The sequence below is a fragment of the Amphiura filiformis genome, chromosome 13 (genome assembly GCF_039555335.1).
Source record: "Amphiura filiformis chromosome 13, Afil_fr2py, whole genome shotgun sequence".
In the NCBI taxonomy this organism is placed as follows: domain Eukaryota; kingdom Metazoa; phylum Echinodermata; class Ophiuroidea; order Amphilepidida; family Amphiuridae; genus Amphiura; species Amphiura filiformis.
Genome location: NC_092640.1, coordinates 46,873,983 through 46,901,036, shown reverse-complemented (window position 1 = coordinate 46,901,036; position 27,054 = coordinate 46,873,983). Strand labels below are relative to the sequence as shown.

The 27,054-nt window shown below is 35.0% G+C and overlaps 1 protein-coding gene across 1 annotated transcript in view; it reads right to left on the bottom strand.

Moving 5' to 3' along the window:
- Positions 1 to 27,054, bottom strand: part of LOC140168437 (uncharacterized) — a 62,787-nt gene that overhangs the window by 5,877 nt on the left and 29,856 nt on the right. The window contains 1 exon segment of the mRNA XM_072191829.1: positions 5,383 to 5,427. Coding sequence (XP_072047930.1) covers positions 5,383 to 5,427 — 45 coding nt within the window.

The following is a 27,054-nucleotide window of genomic DNA, read 5'->3' as shown; positions in this document are numbered from 1 at the left end:
TGTATACAAAGTTAGGTTTCAATAACAGGAAACTTTTTTGGCGGCGACACCATGTCCATAAGGCATAGAAATGTTGTTTTTGCCCCGAAAGGTATTTAGTGATCGGGCGCCATTATCGTGATTATCGGGATTCCTTTTTTGTAATGAAGGCACCAGCGAAATGTCCGTATTCAGAATGTAATGAACATAACTCTGTACTCCCGGGAGATGATGTATTTTATGCGACACTCGTACCCCCTGGAATAGTGCATGATGGGAAAGAGGGAAAAAGGTCTATATAGTGTGCAAAGGTGGGTGACCGAGCCCTTAAATGTAACATGCCAACATTTTATTAATCTTGATCTAGCTTAAATCATTGTCAATGTCAGCTACATAACTGTGTTACATTGAAGGAAGTTTCCCTAGTTAAGTAAGATGTCTCCCTTACTTCAGTGAATCTGTCAACCTGTACCATTACTGTTTCCTTCATCCCTGCACACCATCAACCTTGCATTCAGTGTTGCCACAATTGTGCAACAAACACTTAACACCATTACAATGTGGTAATGGTGGTGGCAGAATTTTGAAATGCTGTAACAAGCATGGGTACCACTTAAGTTTGCGAGCGAACCCACCCTGGCAAGCAATCAACCAATTGGACAAAAAACTACTTTAGGCCCACCCCAAATAAAGTTGTAATGCCCAAAATTTTTAAAATCTATGGTCATTAATGTTTTTATATTTGAATTTTTTTTTGCATAAAAAATGTCCAATAAAGGCAATTGAGCTTTTTGTCTATTACCCTGTCTTTTCGTCCACTCAAAACCTCTCCATGAAGGACCCAATTGTTGGCAACATGTAGCAAAATGTATACCAAGGTACAGGCTAGTAGTAAGTAGCCCAATTGTACTACAGCGTGCATCTCTTGGCAACCCTGTTTATATATCAGAAACACAGAAGCTAATATGCAGCAAGCCTGATAAAGAACACCCCCCTTTTATATGGGAACCTCTTCCGTTGGGATTCATGTAAGGAAATAAATCAAGAACATAGTGGCCAAAACAAGTTGAAGTATCAAGGTTCAAGATTTCAAATTCAATGACGATCACACATTGTTTCAATACTTCAGTTGCTAACAATGAACAATATTTTATTGTTTTTTGGTATTCCTGTATAACTAATTTATAGAAGTCATCAAACTCTATATGAACTGCAGTATTAAGGTGGAATATGAGCAATTTTCCGGACATTGGGAAATGCTCTGAGCAGAAAAACAGATTAATTGAGCATCATTAAACTAATCGGACATACGGTTTTCATAATTGTTGAATAGAAGTTGTCAGGGACAGAGAAATTAGTTCTTTATATCCAAATTTCGTTATATCAGGGTTGTAAAAACAATAAATAACAAAAGAATTTTGTATCTTGGTTCTGGAAAAATACTTCTTTATAATAGTAGGTATGTCACAGTGGCTGCACAATAATTCTGCTACACTGTGCATGCAAGCATAACAGTGAATTGAAAAGGGCGCGCTTCAAATTTGGCCAATTTTAGAAAACATCCATGTCGATAAATGAATTTCTTCATATGCTTCATTTATCCAAATTGTTTGAATTTTTAATATATGGTGTGTGAAGCCTTCCGAGGCTACCATCGGGTCCCCCAAATTAAAAATTGTTTTGTTTAAGAACTACTGCCTGTTTTTATGGATTTTTGAAGATCGCTCATAAATCAGTAAATATAGGCCTACTGAAGTAAAGGAACTACCACCATTTAGCTGAAATACTAATCTTTCTTAGCATATAAATTAATTCCGTCGACAACAAATGAAACACTTCCCTAAAACCAGTTGAAGCAAAACATTAATCAATGTTTTTTTTAGGGAGAAATTTTCCAAACCACAATAGCTCTAAGCCATTGTGTGTGTCCAAGGCCATACTATTTATATATACGCGGTACAGTAAAATTGCTGTTCATTTTACCGATTATCCTCCCATGTTAATCCAGATGACAAAATGTTAATTTTAAGTCTCATTGCAACTGAATTTTACTTTTTACTTTTCGGACTTGGCTTTGAGTAATGGTGACACATACCATATTTACAGTAAAAATGAAAATTATATTCCAGACACCGTCAAAATGTCAAACTTTTAATTTTTTTGTATTGTTTTTAAATAATTAACTGCAGTTCATTTATTCAACCTCATAACAGGATCATACTTAAAGATTTATGATGAATGAACAGAGCGTTCATTAAATATTGAAAAAAAAAACCAAAATTACTCATGCCTAATTTGCATAATAATATCATAAATACATAATTAGCTGTAATTACCTAATTTGCATAATTAATTACTTTTTGTGTATTTTTTGTCATCAATTGAAAGAACTTTGTATACATATGTGTGCAAAAAAACCGCACCTTTATATCATGTACGGTTTTCTATTGGCATCAATTTTGCATATTAATAAGCTGAACTTAGTCATTTTTTGAGATTTAATTTGTCTGCAGATTGGCCGAAATGGCTAAAATAGTATATTTGATTAATTTATTATAATTATTCAATGATGGGTGTTTTAATTTTGTTTTCTGTAACGAAGTCAGGAAAGATAGGCATTTAACATGTGCTATTTAAATTAACGCTGTTTTTCCAAGCAAGCGTCCAAATAAACCTTCAAAATCTCGAAATGTGCCAATTTTGTCATTACAGCCATTTGTGGCAGGATTTCATTCCATCTACGAGCATCTTTAAATTGACATTACATCACAATGCATTGACCGATTTCAATTCTGTTTTTTGATTTTGATGCTTTAATAAAGCTTAATAATGTAGGAACATTAAATAACGCGTTTCTGCTGCGATTATTTTTGAGGTGATATACCTAATAATAGGGTTTTTCTTGTATCCGATTTCGTTATAATGAGGTTCTACTGTACCGTAAAATTCCGTCTACAAGCATATATATGCCTCTAAACGAGGTTTTTTTGACACAAGAGACAAGAGGCAGACACTCTCAACAAAAACGTTATTTGGAGTTTGAACAACTATATTACTGATAAAGACGGCTGTACAAACATGTATATTTGCAAGACCAATCTATTGCAATGTTTTTGAGAAGGGTATTGGCCTTTCATATCTTTCGTTAAAAAAACATCGTTTAGAGGCATATATGCTTCTAGACGGAATTCTACGGTATATCAATTTATATTTTTTGTATTTCATCTTCATTTGAATCAATAACCAATGTTATGTAGTTAATGAGCTAAAATGACTGAAAGTGCTCATTATTATCTAATTTTTGTCATTATTTTGCAAAAATCAATGCATAAAAAGGTACTTTTACTTTGCCAACTTTTGCCTTGTATTGAAACTTGTCTAAAGTGCCTCTAATTAGAGAATAAAAGATAGGATTTTTGTCTTTTGCCTATCAATATCGTGTCATAATGGATGGGCTGGCCATAAAATATTGGCCACCCCATCCATTATGACACGATATTGATAGGCAAAAGACAAAATCCTATCTTTTATTCTCATTCTTATTCAGTTTTAATGTAATTTTTGCGAGAAAAACTGCCTTTTTTCACAAAAAAATAAAGTTACTTTTATGAGGACATCCCGTTGTTTTAAATGAACGAAACCATCACGAACATCTAAGCCGCCAATTGCGTTCTTAGTTTTCGACGTGTATTACGTGAACGCATTATCGCGATCATTGAGGAGCAACAAGCGTGCCGCCGTTGCGTGGCGGCGCGCGCCCGGACTAATATCACTATCAACTATTGTGAGATATTATACACCAGAAAACCAATCAAATTACGTGAATTCTTTACAAGACGCACCCATTGAATAAGAATGTGTTATATTGTGTAGCGGCCTGCTAATGTCAACTAATTAGCTAATTTACATAAACGCTAATCAATTATGCAAATCAGAGGGCAGCTAGACTATATAACACATTAGAACATAATTATTAGAAACACTTTGACAAAGTTTCAAGGCAAAAGTCTGTAAGATGAAAGTACCATGGTCATATTTATGCATTGATTTGGCAAAATTTATATTAAGGGGGTACTACACCCCTCGATAAATTTATGTCTATTTTTGCATTTTTTCTCAAAACTAATAACACACTGGTAACAAAAGTTATGTATATTATAGGGCAAGGAATCCAATTACTACACTGGAATTTCAGTGACCCAAGACAAGCGGTTTGTTATTTATGATAAGAAATAAGGTACCGCTATGATGTACCTCATTTCCTGTCATATATACTGAACCGCTTGTCTTGGGTCACTGAAATTCCAGTGTAGTAATTGGAGTCCTTGCCCCAATAATATACATAACTTTTGTTACCAGTGTGTTATTAGTTTTTGAGAAAAAATGCAAAAATAGTCACAAATCTACCACAGGGGTGTAGTACCCCCTTAATGAGCCTTTCAATCATTGTAGCCCATTAACTATATATATAAATTGATGTATAAAGAAACTGTATGTCTGACTTCCTTCAGAAAAAAAAGGCATCAGTGTGTTTTCCCCTACTTAATGAATCTGTTTAGTGCATTTTCCTAATTTCAAGGAAATGTCTCAATAAGTATAACTTATTTGTGAAATCCCATGTTTGTTTGCTGTTCTTGTTCTTTTCTATCATTGTAAATTGTGTTCATTTTGAACAATTCCTATAAGAAACGAAGATGTTTAACTCACATTTTAGTGGGTAAGGTTTACACTTGAAACTGCAATGTAGAATTCACAAAAAATACAGTGACTTCTAAGCTGCCCCTTCAATGCTCTTTTAGCATGATATTTGATAAAGATGTTCATCTAAGTGCTGGAAAATCATTTTGGCATCAAATTGCAATGACTGAGAGTCCCGGGGGTACTCAGTTCAAATGACCATACGGGGACGTGCTGCAAACATGGGTAGCATTTTCAGCCTTCTGGTATATCAATGACCCCTTTTTCAAAGCCTATTTTGGTATATGAATGGGTCCTTTTTTCAAAATTTTCTCAATTTTTTCGGAAAACATCCCAATTTTTCCTTATTCTAGCCAAAATTTTCAAAATTTTGGGAAAATTTGTAAAAACTAAGACAATTTTGGGTAAATTCGGCCGAAAATTTTGACTTTTGGTATATCAATGGGTCCAAATTTCTTGAAAAATTGGTATATTTATGGGTCTACTTCCAAAATCTCAGCGGCACGTCCCTACCAAAACCAAACTTGAGTACCCCGGCTGAGAGTTCCAATTTCTATTATCCTGGATAATACAACTTTGTTTTGTATGGATAATATCCAGTTTGAGATATAAGTGTGTGAGGTGCTAACTAGTACAAATATCATGGTACTAGTATGCTACCTAATATCTCAATTAAAATACACGAAAGAGGAAATTAAAACATACTTGCTCCTACTTCGACTGTGTCTGCGCCTTCGTGGGGAACGTGACCTGCAAAATAAAGAAAACAAAAGAAACAAATGACATAAATCACAAAATACATCACACCCAAAATGTGCATCATAATTATGTGGTAGGCTTTAAAATCACTCAGGGAGTCTTAAAAGGGGAAGTTTAAATCATTTTGAAGAGTTTTGCCTTGGGTTATGAAGAAATTGGACTGTATTGATGTCTGTATTGTTCTCCTTTGTTAACAGTGTGTGTGGTGTACCAATGCAAGGTACGGTTTACAAGATGAAAGTTCTGACTACTAGTAATTGAGATTAAGTTCAAAGAATACTGTGTGCCTCATATACTTATTACAAATGTATCTTCAATGCTACCTCTTAATCATGTAGTATTTATTAGCTTTGATTAGAGACATTTCAAATAGTCTCTATAAAAAATATAAAGTGTATATTGTTTGCATTTTCTAATATCTTGTGGTTTAACCCTAATCTACCAGAGGCGTTTTTGTTAACATGTCTGATAGGGGGGTTGTTGCACCTCAGGCCTGATGCACAAATTCAAACATTTTTAGTAGATGCTTAGTCGGCACCAAAATAGTCATGAATAGTCCGCTATTGACAACTATTTGGAGGCCAAAATTTGAGTAAAAACTCCAAAGTAATTTCCATGCCCAAAATGTGCAAATGATGTAACTTATGTTTAACATATTTAAGAATGAATGACACAGGAAATATCTATATAATGACACAAAGTACTGAAACAGATATTACAAAACTTGCACTTACTGTAGATAGTAGATTACTTTTAGATACTTTCTGATATATTTATTTATTATAAACAGTGAATTGTAATCAAGCTTCCTTTTGAATTTCAGTCAATTTATGTGAATATCAAACGTTCAGTTTGTAAAATTAGCCAAAGTTTTTTAGCTTAGGTACTATGGCTGTCTTACACAATTGATCTGGGCAAAAATGCTGCAAAAAGTGGTAACATTCATCATATTCTACAAATCTGTTAGTTTCTTTTCTCTTACAGCATGCTTGTAAGCGTTTAAGCTTGGCTTGCCTTACCACCACCCCCCCCTCACCCCCTGGAGCAGCTGCAGAGTGGTTTCACGGAATTTCAAGTGATATATGCAAATTATGCTCATTAATATCCATAAATACTAGTCTATGATCCTATCAAGTAAGAAGCTAATCGGTGGATTAATGGAATTTCAGGAATAATATGCAAAAATACTGATAAATATTTGTAATATATAGTTAATATATAGTTAATCAAAACAGCTGGATAGTTCCGATATGGACAGTTATCAATCACCTGATAGTGATACTCATTGTGACTCTGTATTAAATGTTTTTACATCAGCTTCACTGGATGAAGTTCACAAATTGATATCATCATCTCCATCAAAGTCATGTGATCTTAATTCGCTGCCTACTTGGATGCTTAAGATTCATCTGGATACATTGTTGCCAATTATCACCAAAATTGTTAATTTATCCTTGGATACTGCATGTTTTCCAAGCACCTTCAAAAATGCCTTAGTCACACCACTACTTAAAAAGCCAAATCTAGATGTCAATAACTTCAAAAATTATCGTCCTGTATCTAACCTGCATTTTGTGTCAAAAATTATTGAAAAAGCAGTTGCTTCGCGTCTAACTGAGTATCTCTCAACAAATGAACTATTCGAGCCATTTCAATCTGCATATAAAAAGTATCATGGAACAGAAACTGCGTTGGTAAGAGTTCAAAATGATATTCTGTGTTCCCTCGACAAGAAATGTGGTGTTTTCCTAGTGCTATTGGATCTTTCTGCTGCCTTTGACACCATTGATCATGGAATTTTACAACATCGTCTGGAGTCTATTGGTGTCAAAGGCCGCCCCCTCAGTGGTTTTGCTCCTACCTACGCAACAGAAAGCAATCTGTAACCATAAATGGAACTTCATCTGCCTCAGCACCTCTTCATTTTGGAGTGCCCCAAGGTTCAGTGCTGGGACCGTTGCTTTTTACCATCTATTCTGGCCCCATTGCAAACATCGCATGGAACCATGGACTTAATGTACACCTATATGCAGATGATACGCAGTTATATTTTTCCTATGATATTAACTCTCCGGATGAGGAATCAGCTATACGTGCAAAAATTGAACACTGTGTTGCTGATATTAAATCATGGATGACTGTGAACAAGTTAAAATTAAATGATGAAAAAACAGAACTTATCATGTTTACCACACCGCGAATGCGCAATAAAATTCAAAATACTCATATTCAAATTGCTGATGCCAACATTAAATCTACACATTCTGCACGCAACTTGGGGATTTTCCTTGATGAAAACATGACAATGGCTGAACAAGTGAAGAAAATATGTCAGTCTGCATACTTTCAAATTGTAATATTAACTCAATCAGAAAAATTCTTTCTGATGACACTGCCTCTATTCTTGTTCATGCTCTCATCACCTCCCGACTTGATAATGGAAATGCACTTTTATATGGAATTTCAAACACTCTTCTTGATAAGCTCCAGCGAACACTTATGATATTTAATGTGCTTTAAGTTACTTTTCCATATGCTTTTTGATTTCATATAATGTTCCAATTCAAAGTGTATTTTTGCTAAATATGCTTCTTGTCGGTTTCAGGTATTGTTTATGATTATATTTTCTTATGTCATTTTTGTTTCTGTTTTTGTATAGCGCCTCGGATTAGGCTACCTAGATAGATGGCGCTTTATAAATGCTTTAAAGTTAAGTTAAGTTAAGTTAAGCTTAAGATAGTGCTCGATACTATTAGATAGTAGAGCGTGTAATAAAATACATAAAACAGCGTAATTATGTTATAACAGCATGATTTATTACTCGGAGTTTCACGCCTAAAACGGCGATCATCATAAATATTTGTAAATATACAAATACCTTGGCACAAACTATACAGCACATGAGTATATTTGATCATCCCACCCATTTGTACGTTAATCGGTTATTGCATGTAGGCTGTACGTAGAGTAATATTCATAAATAAGCTTGACACAAATCTATATTTGGCACAACACTACAGTGTGGGCCAAAAACAACTTTACCCAATATACTATATACAGCAAATAAGGTCACCATACTCATCATCCTACATGTACCAGGCTTAAAGTTAATTGATTATTGCGTGTAATATCAGCCAATTAAGATCTCCAGGCTTAGATTAGTAACCATAGTAAAAGGAAATCTGTGTTGTAATTCTACATTTAATTCTTGTATAATGATCTTATATTGTTAGTTGATTGACAGCCATACTGCACTAATTAATAAATAACCATAAGTTTTCTATACATTAAACTGTGTGTTTGGTGTTGAGTGAACTCGGTAGCAGGTGATTTTGGGCTGGGTCATTTTGTGACCATAACATTAGGGAGCTGGAATTATATTCAGTCTACCTTTTGACATAAAATATGAAGTTGAATTAAGGGATCTGGAATGAGCATTTTGAGGGTTTCTACAGTATTTTTGTGGGACATGATAGCACATCAGACATATCGAATTGCATTCTGAATACGAAGAATGTCTTTCTGATATCAAATAATTTTAATTTTTTTGAAATTCACGATATAATACAAATTTTATGACAAATTATTAAAATTTTATATTTTTCACATTTTTGATATATAACAGTCCTCAAAGTAAATTTTATAAATCTAATGATATATTCTTAAAGTGTATGAAAAGTCGATGATCAATTGAAAATTTTGACCTTTCATATTGAAGATATGGATTTTTTTCCGAAAAAGACCTAATTTTTTTTGGTGTTTTGGGAAAAAAATCCATATCTTCAGTACAAAAGGTCAAAATTTTCAATTGATCGTCGGCTTTTCATCCCACCTGCATACACTTTAAGTATAAATCATCAGATTTAAGTATAAATCATCAGATTTATAAAGTTTACTTCGAATACTGTTAAATATCAAAAATATTAATTTTTAATCATTTGCCATAAATGTGTATTACATTGCGAATTTCAAAAAAATCAAAAATATTTGATATCAGAAGTACATTCTTCGTATTCAGAATGCAATTTGATATGTCTGATGTGCTCTAATGTCCCACAATAAATACTGTCCAAACGTTCATACCCCATCCCTTAATCAAATCTTTTCTGATGGTAAAACAAATTGCATGGTTTTGGTCATGTGTCTGACATACAAAACCAATTAATTTGTTTCGTTTATTCCGTGAATGTTGTGGTTTTTAAAAATTTCAACAGTTCTGATTTGTTTAAAGCGGAAGCCCCGCCAGAGTAGTTCTTCTGGGGTGAACCAAACCTGCCTGGTTATCAAGTTAATCAGTAACAAGGTTATCTCTGAAATTGACAGGTGCCAATTGATGTTTTTATGTTATTTATTTTCTTTAAGTAGAGCCATAACAACAGTTTTCAGGAAATTAAAAAGACACAATTATACAAAGTGCAGCAAGTGTTAAAATGACCCTAAAACCTTATTGTTCGGTGATTAATTTTGCATGAAAATTACAGTTTTTAAAACTTTGAACTGTACTTTTCACAAAAATGCTTGATTTTTTTTTTTTTTTCAAAATAGCTTCATTTTCTGAAGAATAGCCCAAAAATATCTTATTTGTTTACTAATGTCAATTAAGTGAAAAAAAACATGAAAAACAGTTTTGTTCTGAGATCTTTGGCGATAAGCATGAGAGTTCATTTTACACGGTACAAACTTTATGTGCGAAATTGGCAAAAAATGGTCCAACTTGGGTGATTAAGTAAAATATGGCATAGCTGCATTAGGAAAGACACAAAGTTTTTCTGTTAGCCAAGATATTACTGATTCTACTGTATATCACATTTACAATGTATGCCATGACCCCTCATATATTTTTTCGTCTGAAAAGCAAAAATGCCATGGCTAATAATGAAAGTCGAATGAAATATCAAAAATGGTCCAACTCGTTTTCTGGACGATTTAGTTAATTGACCATAGTGTTTGCGCCCAAACTAAACTGGCCTCAAAAAGAAACTTATAATTTTTCACAAGGTCATATCATAAAATCCTGTCCATAAAAATGAACAAAAATTACACACAGGATTACTTCAATACTCTACTCTAAACACATGTCAGTGACCAAGAAGTTGTCCAACTGACACAACAGCAAAATGCACTGACACGGAACAGCTTCCATGATCACATTCACAGCCGAATAATTGGAACCCTGCAAAAGAAATCTGTGAGAATGCATACAAGTTCCTTGCACAGGTGATTATTTCAAAAGAGTAAGTGGAATAGTGTGGGACAGGGCTGCTTCTGCTTTTCACACACTTTCATCAAGAAACAGGTCTTGTTCCACACTATTCCATTTACCGGTACTCAGATTTATTGCGTTGGGTACCAATTATTGGGCTGTGAATGTGGTCCAGGAAGCTGTTCCATGTCAGTGCATTTTGCTATTGTGTCAGTTGGGCATCTGATTGGTTACTGACCAGTGTTTAAAGTAGAGTATTGAAGTAATCCTGTGTGCAGTTTTTGTTAATTTATATGGACAGGATTTTAAGTTTATGTCCTTGTGAAATATAAGTTTCTTTTTTGAGGCCAGTTTAGTAAAGAAACCAAGTAAAGTTTTCTTGTTAGCCAAGATGTTACCGATTCCAATACACATAATTAACATTGTTGCCATGATCTCTTTTACTTTTTTTTTTTTTTTTTTGAGAAGCGAAATTGCAATTGTATAATTTTTATTGCTACAGTCTGTAGATCATTCTTAGTTTTCATCATATAACATCACAGTGATATAACATTGATCGGATCCGATTTGCAACTTCGCATCTGATTTGGAAAAGCTAGAATGGATCGGGATGAGATTAACAGGAGTTTGGATCAGCCGGTTTGGTGTGTGAAAAAATGAATCGCTCAAAATCAGGTGGGTTTGTTCCAAATTTTTTTAGGACGGGTGGGGTGGGGTGGGGTCAGGTTGGTATTATTCTGGGAATGCCAGGATTGGGGTGGAAAAAATCTTGGCGGCTCCACAGGGCATTAACTCCAAACCTTGTGACCATGAATCAAAGTGTATGTATAGCTGCCATTTTCCCATCAATCAATAACACCTCATTCTCACTTATTTTGACTGACTGCCAGCCAGTTGTTTCACAATACATTATTGCATAGGAATCAGGATATTTCAATAACCATGCTTAATAAAGTAATTCCTTTATAGCCGATGAAATAGGACTCCTGTTTCATGAACTGAATTGAGGAAATCACTTGTAATGTTCCTATGCTGATGATTGATGAAACATATTTTACAACAAAAGGGCAACTACCCTAGATGTGAAGGCATGATTCAGTTGCACATTTTTATATATTACTAGAGAACGACAGCATTTCTTGCTGCTGCTGCAACTTCAACTTGAAATTAGAGCTATTTATAACAGCTTCAACTCCGACTGGAGCATTAAATTTAACCGGACTTTTGACATCAGCCCTTTTGGAGCAACTTTCAAATGGACCTGACCTTTGACCTCAGATGACCTTTGTGGTTTACTACTTCCCAAGTGTCAAGGGGCCCAGTCACCCCCTGCATTGCGCAAGCAATATTACATCTTCAACATTTTTCTCAAATTGGGGGCCCCTACCCCTCCGACTGCTCTAGATCTGCCACTGATCCATAGTGCAGCAAAATACTTCCTACAGCTATATATTTTGTAATACCTTTCGATCATATTAAATGGCTTTGTGGCTGTTCTATCATCAAAAAACCAACAAGCAAAGGCAAATAAATTGCACCTGGAAATATTTCATTTCTAATTTCCAGTTTGAAGACCTGGTTGATGTCAAATTCAATGTCACGATACTCAAAATAGGCTAACGCCCAGGAAAACACTCAAATTTGCACTGATGACATATGGTGAAAGAAAATACTACATAACCGTTTTTATTTCAGTTATTGAAAATTAAGGAATTAAGGCAAAACAGAATTGTACAAATTTACAATAATTATGTCCCAGAATAGATATCACACCAAAAACTCTGGTGAGCTGAGTAGGGTTTAATTTTCCGTATAAGTCAAAATTTGATCTGGGTTGGGCATATTGGGAAAGTGAATTTCAGGAAACTTAACTTTGCCAAGTTTTGCTCAAAATACTGTAATTTTCAATTATTATTTTGTGTATTGACTGGGACAAGCGCATATATTCCATACATTCCGTACAAAATGGTTTGCCTAGAACTTTTTAGATTTCACAACTCCGATAGACCCCCTAGACCTTGCGTTCAGGTATACGCTACTGGACTGTGGATTCATCACAGATTAACAACACTTAGCTCCTGTGCAAAGGTATAGGGAAGAGTTGGTGAAGTACATATCATTGTCTGGTAGCTAATGACATAGCATAGATCACTGAACTTGAGCTAGTACATTGCCATTTCATTGAAAATCACACACTGAACAACCTGTTACGAAATGAAGAGACCTAACAAAATAGCACCAATTACTATTAAAATGGTAACTGAATTTACTTTAGCATAATCATATGGATAAATAAAATTAAATGAATTATATATTTTAGCACATTCAAGCAATTTGTGTCTTCAGCCAATACTATGACGGACCTTTTGTAAGTATATTCCAACACGCTGCTAGTGCTACTGAATACTAGTTTTTACAAATTTTTGTAGTCTTGCAGTTTGGGACCACTGTAGCTAAGGGGTTAACTAATAATATCAGATCTCTATCATCCAAATAGAGGTGAAACCATAAAATTGTTTTCATTTTCGCGATAAATGCATCTGCAAAATCACCATTGTGTAGGCTGTACGTAGCATAATGCTATGTCTGAAGGAACAGTGGTGTGCGGGTTGAGACATTGTGTGATAGTAGGGGTACGAAAGTTTTTACTACTTCCTGGTGTGCGCATAATTGCAGAGGCACGGGGAAGTAGTTAAAATACCGTACTCGGACGCTGGTGTTATTAACCAATAAGATGTCTGGATTACCTAATATTTATGAGGTATAGTAATCTTTCTTCCTATGGTTGGGTGCAATAACAATTAGAACAACTTCATTTTGTTGCATAGTCAGTTTGAAACCATGAAAAAACATCTTTCCTTAGAATGAATAAAGCCAGCACTGCCATATTTCGATAGAATAATGTTTTGCTGCTGAAAAAGTCTTCCTTATGACCAGGATGGCCAATCATATCCAAATTTGCTATGTAATTTAAAACCTGGGCCTGATCAGACGAATATTTCCACATCTATGCCATAAAACTTCGAATCAGACTGCCAGTAATGTGTTCCACAAAAACATCTGTCTTAGACAGCACTCTAATTTCCTTTCAAACTTCCTGTTGCCAACACTCTTCACAATGTATTCCATCACGTCATAATAGTCCATATGCCTTCCTCAAGGCAGTCAAGTCAACTGAATTTTTGTGATTTTCTCAAAAACTGCTCATTTTTGTACAAATCTGTTATGCTAGTTGAATCTAGGCATCATTTCCTTTCTGAAAATGTATACTTTATACTTACATCAATACATTTAGAGGTACAATAAAACACAATATATAAACTACAAATGTCACGTTTTTTGACGCAAGATGTTGATTAGGATGCCTCCACCATGAGGCGATTTAAATTCGGAAAAATATTATTACAGCTACTAAATGCCAAAGTGTATGAATGGTAAACAAACAAATATAATCTCGAATGACATTTGACCTCCATATGTAGATACCACCAATACACGAAGGTACCCATATTCCCATAATGCAGATACGACCCAAGTTTGGTTGGATTAGGATTTGAACTGTTCATATGAGACCAATTTTTAATTTACAAGTTGACCTCAAAATGACCTTTGACCTCAGTATTATATATGACATTGAACACCACCTGAAAAAAGCAGTTTCTGACCATGAAACACCTATCCTGAAAATTTGAAGTCAATCCGCCTATCCATTCACAAGATACAGCATCCGGAGGTACATACATGTACATATGGACAGTCAAAAAATGGTGGAGGCATAATTACTGCACTGAGGAAGGCATAGGACCTGCGGACTATATATAGCATTGTCTCTGGAAAATCTACTACCAGGGCAATAAATGCTCCTGCCAATTCTCCCAATGAAAATATCAACAAATGCCAAAAATACTATTTCAAAATTGTATGCATAAAGTATTAATGGGTTTAACTTATCTGTTTCAGATGAGAAAGTGGTTATATTTTTCAAAGTATGCATATATTTCCACTAAACTAGGTTTGAAATTGCTAGACTTTCATGTAAATTTATTTCCACAGATGCTAATTATCATTAAAATGTGGTATTTTTCGCTGGTAGGAAAAAAACACCATAATACTAAATCAAAATCCTACAACAGCAGGCCCTCATTTGCTTCCCAGAAGGCCATATATCCGGCAATTACCAAATTAATGAAATAACCCAGTTGCTTATATGCTGTTTTAATACCTCATTTGGTAACCATGGTAACAAATGGAGGCTAATTACAATAAGGTTTTGTGGCTCCATGCACTAGGATCCACAACATGCTCATCTATCAGGGGCACAGTTCTTTAACCCCAATATATTTGCACATTCATTGAATGACCTTTGGAAATTTGGGTACAAAAATTTATACTCTTCAACTTGAGGTCAAATTTTGCACTATGGTTGTTTAATTGAGGTTATTGGACCATGCCATAGGGATGAGGCCATAGTGGTCCATAGTGATGCATATGCCAAGCGTGTGGTGCTGTGTAATGCAGTAATCAATCACTGTAACTTATAAATTCAATCATGATTGGCAAATTGAAGACAATACTCAACAGATGAACCATTTTGATGAAGAGGCACAACTGACTGTGGCATGGTTAAGGGAATTAAACGTTAGGGTAGCTACAGACTCCATTTTGTCAGCCTGCTACGCTAATTGCCTAAGTCATTTTTTGTAATTTTGAGAACAAAGAAGCATGCATCAGTTACGTAATCACTTTAATTATTTGGGATTGTTCCTTTTCATTTGTATCATTATCATTTGTTTGCAAAGATTGGTAAATAAATATGTTTAAATGCATGCTAGAACCATATTTTGTACTTTGTTCTCAAAATTACAAAAACGTAGCAGGCTGACGATATGTTACATAAAATATTTGATGTCAAATGCTTTTCATGACATCAAAAATACCTTCCACGTCAAATAAAAATAGGTCCCATACAGAGTTGAATCGGATTAAATAATGTGTTATAATACTGACATGTTTATTGTTTGCCAAATCCAATCGCAGTCATCCGAAAATATATCGAAGAGAACTTTCTACTAGTGCTGATGAAAAATCCTAGAGGTGGGTTTAGAGGTTTGTTCTTCACTTTATCAGTAAGCCACAAGTTTTTTGATCAAATATACCGAACTAACTCAGTGCTTGTTAAAATGAAGAGAATTTTTACTCACTGCAACTCAAAAAGAGCACCAATGGCGCTGTGGCTCTGCGCTTTTTGGTGACAGTGAAAGTAATTGTTCTTGGAGTCGATTGTGCAATGTGACAGATCACATTCAATGGGTACATCTGGTTGGTTGGTAGTTATCTCATTTGCAGAGCATACAAGAATACATCAATCAATTTAGGGAATTACTATTTAGCGACATGAATCGAATCTGGTGGAATTGGATAGAAATGGGTCCAAATGGACCGAAACTGATCAAAATGTATCAAAATACATAAGCCAATGTCAAGAATAGTGTTGTCTGAATAAGGTTTTGGCTATAATTAGTGACTGTACCCACCAAGTTTAATACCTATACGACAGTTTATACTAATTTGATCTCAGTTGACCCCAGGTGACCCTGAAATGGCCTTCCAAAACTTTGGCTCTAAATAGTGACTGTACCCACCAGGTTTCATGCCTATCCAACAGTTTTTACTCATTTGACCTCAGATAACCCCTGGTGACCCCAACATGACCTTCCAAAAATGTGACTGCAAATGTTGACTGCATCCACCAAGTTTCATACCCGTCCAAATGTTTTTACTAATTTGACCTCAGATGACCCCTGGTGACCCGAAATGACCTTCCACAAATTTGACTCCAAATGTTGACTGTACTCACACAGTTTCACACCCATATGACAGCTGTTACTAACATCGGCATACTCATCTCATCCACTTTCCCAGGAAACTATTACTTTGGTACTCCTTGCTTTCTTTTCCTCGACTTTCTCAACATCATGGATTACCATAAATTTATAAAACAATCTTAAGATACTAACATTTTGGCTAGTACTCTTTCAAGTACATGTACCTTGTTCTACAAACTTATTGACCACCCCTCATAGCATTTTGTGTCATGGTTCCCAGACTCCTACATCTTGGTTTATCAGGTAAATTTACACAAACAAAATTAATATTACAACACCTATCCTCGATAAGATCATTTGCTTGAAATGGGATTGACTTCAGGCCCCTTGGATAGCCCCAAGCCCATTTGTCAATGATCATGTAAGGTGGTAGAGCATAATGATTTGTGGTACTGTATAATTGTATCATGTCACCATCTTCATATTCATGATATAACTCATTTGCATATTTTGCCTGAATGGCTGTACCACTATAGTAGTCTTCCAACAGCCAAGAAAAGTTGGTCAGGGCCATAGAGCATAGAGCATGGAGAATATCTATTATCTGTTTGTTTTTATCAATAATTTTGTTTGAATTAAGACATGTAAGTAACAAACCATGCATTTTGCAACAGGTTGGGATACACTACAGAATTGATCCAAAATGATATCCACCCATGCAATCATTCATCAAAATTAGGAGTGACTGACATTGCAAAATCCAGCATATACATGTGATGCATCAAAATAAAGATTGTGATGAGAACTAGGACTAGGCTCAAAATTGAATGATAATTGCCATTTTAATTAGTCTGTGTATGCAATTTAGAATGCCACTAACACAGGGCTACACAGATCACAAATAATGCAAGTAGTTATTCTCTATATTGCTAGTAGAATCATAGAATTTTAATGCACAAAATTATAATTTGTCTTATATAGCAAAATGCTACTGTCTACACTATAATACACAGCAAAGAATATGATTTTAAAATAGTATCTGCAAATTATTGTATGTACTGAATTCCTGAAACACCCCTGATACATAACTGATGACATAGTAATAATTTTTGTTTTGGATAATGCACCATAAAATTGCACAGTAATATGTTAAGGTGCAAGTAGTCATATTTATTTAAATTTAATGATCACATGAAAAGAGTTAATCAATCACAGCTTTTTGGTTTGAATCACTGCCAAACAAAATGTGCACTGTCACCATGTAAACTTTTACCAGTTCCAAAATGCATAATTTGTTACATCACAGATATTGTTCCAATATCTGTGGTTACATGTCTTAATTCTAACAAAATGACAAAATATGGAGATAAATATGGCATGATATAATTATACAGTACCACAAACCATTATGCTCTACTACCTTACATGATCATTGACAAATGGGCTTGAGGCTTAGGGCTATCAAATCACCTTATGGAGGATAGGTGTGATTTTGTTTATGTACATTTATCTAAAAAAAACGAGATGTATAAACCATGACACAAAATGCTAAGTTTTTCAATAACTGTCATTGTGATATTGTGATATATATTGTGATATTTGGTGGGGATGGTAAAACCATAGGGCCAAAAAGTTTGGACCTTAAACAAGGAGGAAAAAGTTTTGTAAGTATCTAAGGGTGGGGAGAGGGGAAAGGTTTTTCACTTTTTTAAACAGTTAAAACCTTGATATACTACATTTAGTTGTGATCAGAGGTCAAATTTTAAACTTTGCCTGATTGGGCTTAAGGATACGATACATGACTCATTACGACAAGTGACTCATTTCGGAATGCGATCATGAATTTTGAAGAAAAAAAAGTTTCCCCAGGCTTCGTTGGGACTCGAACCAGCGATTCTAAACTTCCTTCGATTACGCGTCTAGCGCTTTACCACTCGGCCACCGTGGCAGTTGAGCGGATGAGTGTAATGATAAAAAATCAATCTCATAATGCCATCTTTAGCCTTTTGTTTACTAAAAAAGACGCGTTTTGTAAAGATAGATTAGCCGTTTTATGCATAAATAGCACCTAACGTTTGGGAAAGGTTTCAAACAAATAATAAAGACACTGATGTGATGATGAAATTGCGTAAGTCGGGAATTATCTGCGTCGCAATGTTTTGTTTTGGTTTTAGGAATTTGACCTTAAAATTTACGACTTCATGACATTATCATTCGAAATCAACAAAAGATATTTCAACACTATATGCCCTCATTCTCTCTCTAGAATGTTTTGTACATGTATGTGAAATAGCTTCAACAATGGTTCGCTGCATAATGGTAAAAGTAGCCTTGACCTAAAAAAGGGCGAGAGGTACCATATTTACGGATTCAGGCTAAATTTGAAATTGATATAAAACGTTTGTTTTTTGATCGATTACAAAAATTAATTTTTGTCGTATAAAGAAATTGTATCTGGCGTGAATTACACTACAGTTTTTATTCCCAGGGCTCTTTGACTTCTTCAAATAATTTTTAAATGATAGAGTGAACCCCCTGGCCCTCTATAATTATGCACAAAAGATCGACCCCCTTAAACTTGGTGAGTAGCATCCTTGATAGGGGAATGTGAAAAAAATACAATTGAGGTCAACCGAGGTCAAAGGTCATGGGTCAATCTTTTTTCATTTTCATGGGTCAAACTTTGCCCAGTTGGACTGAAACTTGGTGTGTGAAATCCTTGATATGTGGGCAGGAGAGCATGACTAAAATAAAATTGAGGTCAAAGTTCATTTAGGGGCTACATTTTAAACTTAGCCCAATTGGGCTAATACTTGGTGAAAGTTATTCTTCATGTAAAGGTTATATGAACAAAATCAATAATGAGGGGAACTTGTGAACAATAAGGTTGAGGTCATCCAAAGTTAAGGATCATCAAACTGAGGTCATCAGGGGTCATTAGGGCCAAACAGTATAGCTGCATCTTTTAGCTCAGATTTAAGACCTCATTTGTTAAAATCTGTCGAGAAATAAAGACACAATGATAAAAAAAAAACAAGGAAGATGCAAATTCAAAAGTAGCAGTTTTGTTCCATTCCATGCCCTATTTATTTGTACACAAAGCGTTCTCTGACAAGAGAACTAGTGCCGCATGCTTCCATTGATTAGCACATTAAAACTAGTGCTGTGCTTTCCATTGATTAGAACATGAAAGTGCAACTTTTGATTTGGTTACTTCCTGCAGTAAACTGCAAATTGCTCAAAATAAGGTTGCTTGTCCCGAAACTTTCTCAGGGGTGAATATAACTGGTACCTTAATTATTGAGCGCTCCCTTACTTGTGAGCCATGTAATAAAAAGTTGAGATTAAGCCTCTTAAAAGGGCATTTCGTGATCCACAGCATCATCCCCCCACTTTTCTCAAAAAAAGTTGAGATTTTTATATCACTGGAAACCTCTGGCTACATAATGTTTATGTACAAAAAAATTCTTGCAGATTAATTCGTTTAGCAAAGATATCGTGAAATTTGAATTTCGTTCTGGTATACCAGTATGAAATTACAACACATTGTCTATGGGGCAGTGTCATACACATAATCATGCATAACTCGCAAACGCAAAATCGGAATCAACTGAAATTTTGGGAATCGGCTTTTTTCGTGGATATCTACTGAAAAATGTCATAAAAAGAGAATGCTAGGATCACAAAATACTCCTTTAAGTAAAAACCTAGTATGATTCAAGTCAAATAAGATCCTATATTAGCACTCATCACTTGATGTGCAGATTATTATCCTGCCAAAAGTGAACCTGAAATTACCTGCCATCTTTGAAACTATTTCATAACAGAAAACATGGTACTGTTTTTCACATGTCTCAAGTAAGAATCTCTGTCTCAATCTCACCACACTATGCCAACAAGTTTGGTGCACCAGTAACTGCTCACAAACTAGGTGTGTGAATGATTGCAAGCTGGGGTGGTAAGAGCCATATGGAATGGTGACTGGATTACAAAGAACCTGTCAAACAAGGAAACTATGAAGTAAAAGTGTCACACATAAGATTACTAAGCACTGCTTACTTACTTATAATAAATAATTAAATAAATAAATAAAATGTGTTTCTACAACTTCCTGTATCTAAGAAATAAATTTAAAAAAAAAAATATTAAAAAAAAAAAAATTAAAATAAAATAATAACTAAATAAATAACTAAATAAATAAAAAATATTTAAAAATAACTAAATAAAAAAATTAAAAAAATAAAAAAATAAAAAATGTGTATATACATTATACTGCTTCTAGTGGTGAACAAATATTTGATGCACGCATATATGCACTAATTTTGCATTTTGAGAATTTGTGTGTTATGCACCATTTACTTGATAAAACTGTAAGCTGCGACCTAATATATGGATACAATGTGATTTTAAAACAATAACACCCATAATTACCACAAAATGTCACAAGCAAAACCAACGGGCATAGGATTGGGCATCCCATGTGATGTGATGATGCAATCACCAAGTCATATACTATAATAACTTGATAGTTAGCATATGTACTTACTATTGAGCATTATCTATTTGGAAACATGAAATTGTACCAAAGTCCAGTGCTTTACCAACTGAGCTAATGGGGTTGAAACACACATTTGCAGGTTTACTTATTCGTATATAACTATGTGTATCGATGATTTGCTCAAGACCCTTTACACTTTTGTGCATGGGGTTCTTCATGTTTGCATGTTTTAAAAGCGCTCGATAGTACATATGCTAACTATTGAGTCTTTATGGTATACTCACAGAATTGCTGGCCGGGCCAACAAAATCCGTGGCTGCCACTCGGTGATCTTGTGCAAGGTTTGAATTGAATTCTTTGTTCATCTTCTCTCCTTTATTTATCTTCATTAACTTTGAGAGCAAAAAAGTACGGTGTAAGGGGTAAGGCATCTGCACAGACACTTGACGCAACACCTAATTGAACCGAGCCTTATTCCTCGACACTGCAAAGCCATTTTATGATCCACCAGTGGTGATTCTGATCAATTGGGGGGCACATGCCCCCCTTCCCCGTGCCCATATGATGCTACGCCACTATGATCCCCAATGTACGTCATCCACCCACTTACCTCCATACAAGTTGAGATATATCAATTACCATCAGAAATCTTGGAATGCATAATGTATGAGCATTTCTTGCAGATTCTTATCTTTTGCCAAAGAATTTCTCCATTTTGTATTTTCTGGCTGGCGATTGACAGCCAGTGTAAAATTACAGCACAGCGGCCTATGTGGCGGTGTAATATAATTATACAAGTATGCATAGCTTGGAAACGCAAAATAGCTTGGAAACGCAAAATAGGAATCAACCAAAATTTTGGAAATAATGTTTTTTCATCGATATATCAAACCATACTGAAAAAAGATGTTGAAAATACAGAGAAATCTGGAGACACTCATAAGTCTAGTTATTACTCTTTCATATTTATTTTTAATTCTCAAACTCGTTTAATGACCAAAAACGACCCAAAAATTGGCATAAAAGATTTTTGACTTATAGAAGAATATTATGCAATTGTTATCATTTGGAAGTGCAAGCGTAACTAAATTTTGAAGATACAGTTTCATCATTTCCTTCCCTAAATGTATACTTTTATGTCCTTATATTTAATTGATGGGAGCACGGTGGCCTAGCGGAACGGGCACTGACTCATAATCGAAAGGTTGCGGGTTCGAGCCCCAGCAACGCCATCGTGTTGTGCCCTTGAGTAAGGCACTTTATCTCGATTACTCCTCTCCACCCAGGTGTTTAAATGGGTACCGGCATTCTTAAATGCTGGGAAGGTAACAGACTCGCTGTAGAGGAGGTGTAGCGATCCCCTATAGCAACATTACATGGAGGAGTCTGGCCCAATCGCCAATGAAAGAGAGATGGGCACTCCGATCACTGTTTATACAGGATCGACTCCTTTACCTTACTTTTTTATTTAATAGTTAAAAAGATAGTGAAAATAAATTTTTAAATGCCCCCTCCCCTGAAAAAAAAAGATCCCACATGCATTCTTAACCCTAACCGTACCGTATACTACAAAATACTACTTGATATATGCGCTGTTCGTGCATGCATCCCACGTGGTGTGATGACGCAATCGCCCTAAATGATATATGGGCACGGTTTCGCTGGCCAGCGAAGCCCAAGACCTGTGGCAAGGTGTCGCCGACCGTGTGCTTGGCATGCGAGGGGTCTCGGGTTCGAATCCCACCCAGAGCAAACAACTTCTTTCCTTCTTTTATCTCTTTATTCCTTCCTTCTTTCCCTTCCCGTCGCCGAAAAGCCCCTAGGCGGTTAGGGTTAAGACACTTACTGAACTCGTCTTATTGTGATATTTTTGGATACATAATAATAAATGTGTAATCTGAATCAATTCCTTTCAAAATAGCCTTTATCTGTTGGTTTATAATTTTATTTGGCACATACATGTAGTTACTGATAGACATGGTTGGGTGGGTTTCATAGAGACCAAAATCCATTAAGGGTGCCTAAACCATCATGAGCCTCATACACTTAATTTGTGTGGCATTCTTTTCGCTACTCTATTTTAAAATTCATTCATTCTCTGCCACCTCTGCCCTCTTCTCCCCCCCCCCCCCCCTCTCATCCCCCATTGTGCTTACATAGCCTGCAAATGCCAATTTTCAAGCAAAATTAAATGCACTGTAACTTTGGTATCTGCCACATGATTCAATTTGTGACAGAAACTTGCTTCTGAAAACCTCTTGGGGCCCTGATGAGGTCTTGGGTGGGGTTAATGTGATAATGCTCTTCTCTACGTTCTTTCTCAACTTCAGTAACCTAATTAAAATAAATTAAAAGAAGTTAACGCTTCAAGCGATGAGATTCATTTCCAACTACATCATTTACACACTTGAAATTCTACAATGAGATATTTGGTCTTGAAGTAAAAGACCACTCTTTCCTGATTGTTGTAATATGACTTTGGGTGTTTATATTATAATGAATATCAGAAATAAAGAAACTTAATCACACCTGATGATCCTGTAAATCAAATTCTCCATGACTTGTGATTGGTTAGTATCGCGTAAATAACAAAAGCACTGCCCCTAGTTACAAAGTACTAACCAATCAAGAGCTGTGCTGGAGTTTGGTTGACAGAATCTTCACATGCTAACTAGTGTCTTTATTGCCAACTTTTTGGTAAATTAGAGCCTAGTACCAGTACTTTGCATGAATTTATCTTGCAATATTTTGAGGCTATATCTCTGTCAAAGAAGATTTCTTAACTGACAGAAAAACTTATATTTCTGTTCTTATTTGCTTTCAATTTCCTAAAATGAACTTTTGAAATCCATCTCCCCTGAATGTAAATAAACATCTTTAAATTAAAAACAAAATAAAATATTTAAAAAAACTCACACACACTGCTACTGCTTTAAAATAAAATATTAATACAGAAACTTTTCCATGTTCATATCCAACCCTTTAAAAAATTAAAATCAAACAAAAAAATCAAACAGAAAAAGAAAAAAAAAATCATTTTAATCTCACTTTTTTTTGTTCGCAACCAATCATTTGTGATTTCTGGATGTGGCGATGTTAAGTATTTCGCTGGAAAACGGCCAGTACGTTCGTACTACGAGCGTTAACAACAACGAGGAGGGTGGTGGCGCATCTTGTAAAGCTAGCGTGCTGGGTGAGACTGAGAGAAGAGATGGACAGATGGCGGTTGTTGATTGGTTGTTGGCAGAATAGTTGCTGATTGGTTGATTTCGACCAATAGGAGAAGAGATGTGATGGTAGTGGTGGTTGTGTTGTCAGTCAGTCTTTCGGTTGGAGGTGGTTGGACCAAGCTAAGGGCCATTTAGAAAGCCGGATGATTAGATGCATGACTCAAGACTGACTTGTTGTGTTGTATTTCAAGTTGGTTGTTGTTGTTGTTGAAGCCTAAAGGACAAAATAAGCAAAATCATATAGATCTTTTTTCCTTTCTACTGGCCCTTACACATTACACATTAACTACATTAAAACTGCACTTACATTATCATGGTCTTCAGCATGATACATGATTTTGCTGCATGCACTGAAATTCATTCAAGTAAGCATATCTCTTATTTGTGGTGTATCTTAAAGCTGAAAATATTTCAACAGTCCTACTACTAAGGCCAAAAAAAAAGAAGATGTTTGCTTGCCCTCAACCGACCGACCCTAATTTTGGAAATTGGAAAAAAGTTTTTTTTTCCTATTTACTGTACAAAAGAATATCGACCCTATTTTTGGAAATTCGGAAAAAGTTTTTTTTTCTTCAAATTTTGCATACTGATTACTGAAGATGTAAAAAAAAGGATTTTAGAGCTTGTATTCCACATTTTAGTTGTTTTGGAATGTTAGTTGATTCATTTTGACACCAAAAATGTATTATTTTTCATATTTTGAGCCTTAATTAATACAAACAGTAGAGTTTGCTATTTGCTAGTAATTAGAAAAAAAGAAATCCTGACCGACCGACCCAATTGTTAAAATTCAATTGAGGGCAAGCAAACATTTTTTTTTCTTGGCCTAACTGACATTTAGTCATGGTTTATAAATTATAACAAAAATTGATTTCAAATGAAAAAGTTTGTGTTTTTATATGTGCCAGTTCTCTTGTGGTAACAATAAACTTGTGCTTGCACATACTATAAAGATACACCACAAATGAGATCATTAATTTATAAAGCAAATATTGAAAGTCTCAAATAAAACAAAAATTAGTCTGGTGAGTAACGATCCTGTCAAAATCCTCCCAGTCTGGGTTTGGTTAGCATCGGTTAACTACGCCGGTTAACCAATCACAGGCTATGTTTGGTTAGCATCGGGTAACTACGGCAGTTAACCAATCACAGGCTGTGTTGGAGTTTAATTGTTTGACAATTACTTTTCTTTTTTAATTTCAGACTTTCATCATATAGCATTTTGCTGTTTTTAGTGCAAAATCACATAATATATGACAACATTTGCCTAAATTTTTTCAATGCACGTTCATATACTATAAACAGATTGGGGCAACTTTGTTTCTTCACCATGCACAATCAGGGCATAAAAATTGTCTATTGTTGACCCCAATTTTTGTTTCGCCTGTCATGTACCGACGGCCTAAGATGTGCCAACAGTCCATGATGAGCAGGGGGGGCACCCCTCCCCCAGCCTCAACTCCAGATGTTTCACTCAAGATAGAATGGTTTGTGAGATTATTTGATAGGTGACATAATAAACACAATCCCCAGACTTGACATCTGACTGATATATGACTTTCTTGAAAAAACATGATTTGCATCATCCATCTGAAAATATTTAAAACAATGAAACAAAATACCCAGGCAGGCATATAATAATAGAGTGACGATTTAATAGACAAAGTGGGAATATTAGTTGATATGCAAAAACACCAAAATGAGATTCACTTTACGTTATTACGCTGGTCAAAATACACCATTTTGGTGCTTGTTTGACTTTCATACCATCTTCCCTTCCTGAGATATTGCAATTTTTCCCCTTCAGGAATTTTCAGAAAATGTCAATTAAGGTGCCTCTAAACTCGAGAGAAAATTATTTTTTCTTATTATTTTGGTTCTATCAAAAAAAACATGATAATCTGGAAATCTGTGTATGAATTTAGCTTCATGTTATTAGCTGGCATTTTTACATTGCCCATCAATATAATCTGAATAAATAGAAAATTTACTTTAATACAAACAAACTGATAAAATCTAAAATCGCTATTCCAATATGGGATTGCAACCAAAACACACTCAGAATCTTCATCAGTATTAAAAACTTGATTGAACTGTGGAATAAGTATTGCAGCCATACATGTAGATTGATAAAAGACAGACAAGTAAGAGAAATGACAAAGAAAGATGGAAGCTACAGCGAGGGAAATGAATTACTAGAAGAATAAATTTTTCTTGTGTGAAAATGTTTAATAATTCATAGATACTAACACCATGGCTGTCGAAAGATTAAAAAAAAGTTATTGGCAAGAAAATGTATTTTATGACAGGTTTACATAAGAACTAGATGCCGATGTGGTTACCATGCTCCTAAGGCCAAAAAAAAAAAAGGTTTGTCTCAAAGCTTATGCGTGTTTGTAAAATCGCACGATTTGACAAAAAAGAAATGCGGAAATTGTTTTTATTCCAGAAAAAATTGGCGAAAATCAGACTTTTTATCAAAATACCATGAAAAAGAGTCGGGAATAAAAATTTTTTTTTAAATCGCATTTCGCATTTGTTTTTAAATTTCTCGTGAGCTTTGAGACAAACCTTTTTTTTTTTTTGGCCTAATAAGATCAGTTGCCCTATTCACTCCATCTTTGAAAGCAAGTAAGTCTACTCCATCTACAAAAACCATGTTCTTTGCATAACAGACACATCTGCACTCTCGTATCTAACTCTTTGGTAAACCTCATAATATTATGTCATATGTTATAATGTTGTTGCTCTTATTGTGTAACCAATAGTGGTACCCAAAAACATGTGTTGCAGCCAAAAAAATGTGACTTTCCGCAATTACTACTCTAAGGAAATCTCCATGTAATAAACCTTGTATTCAGT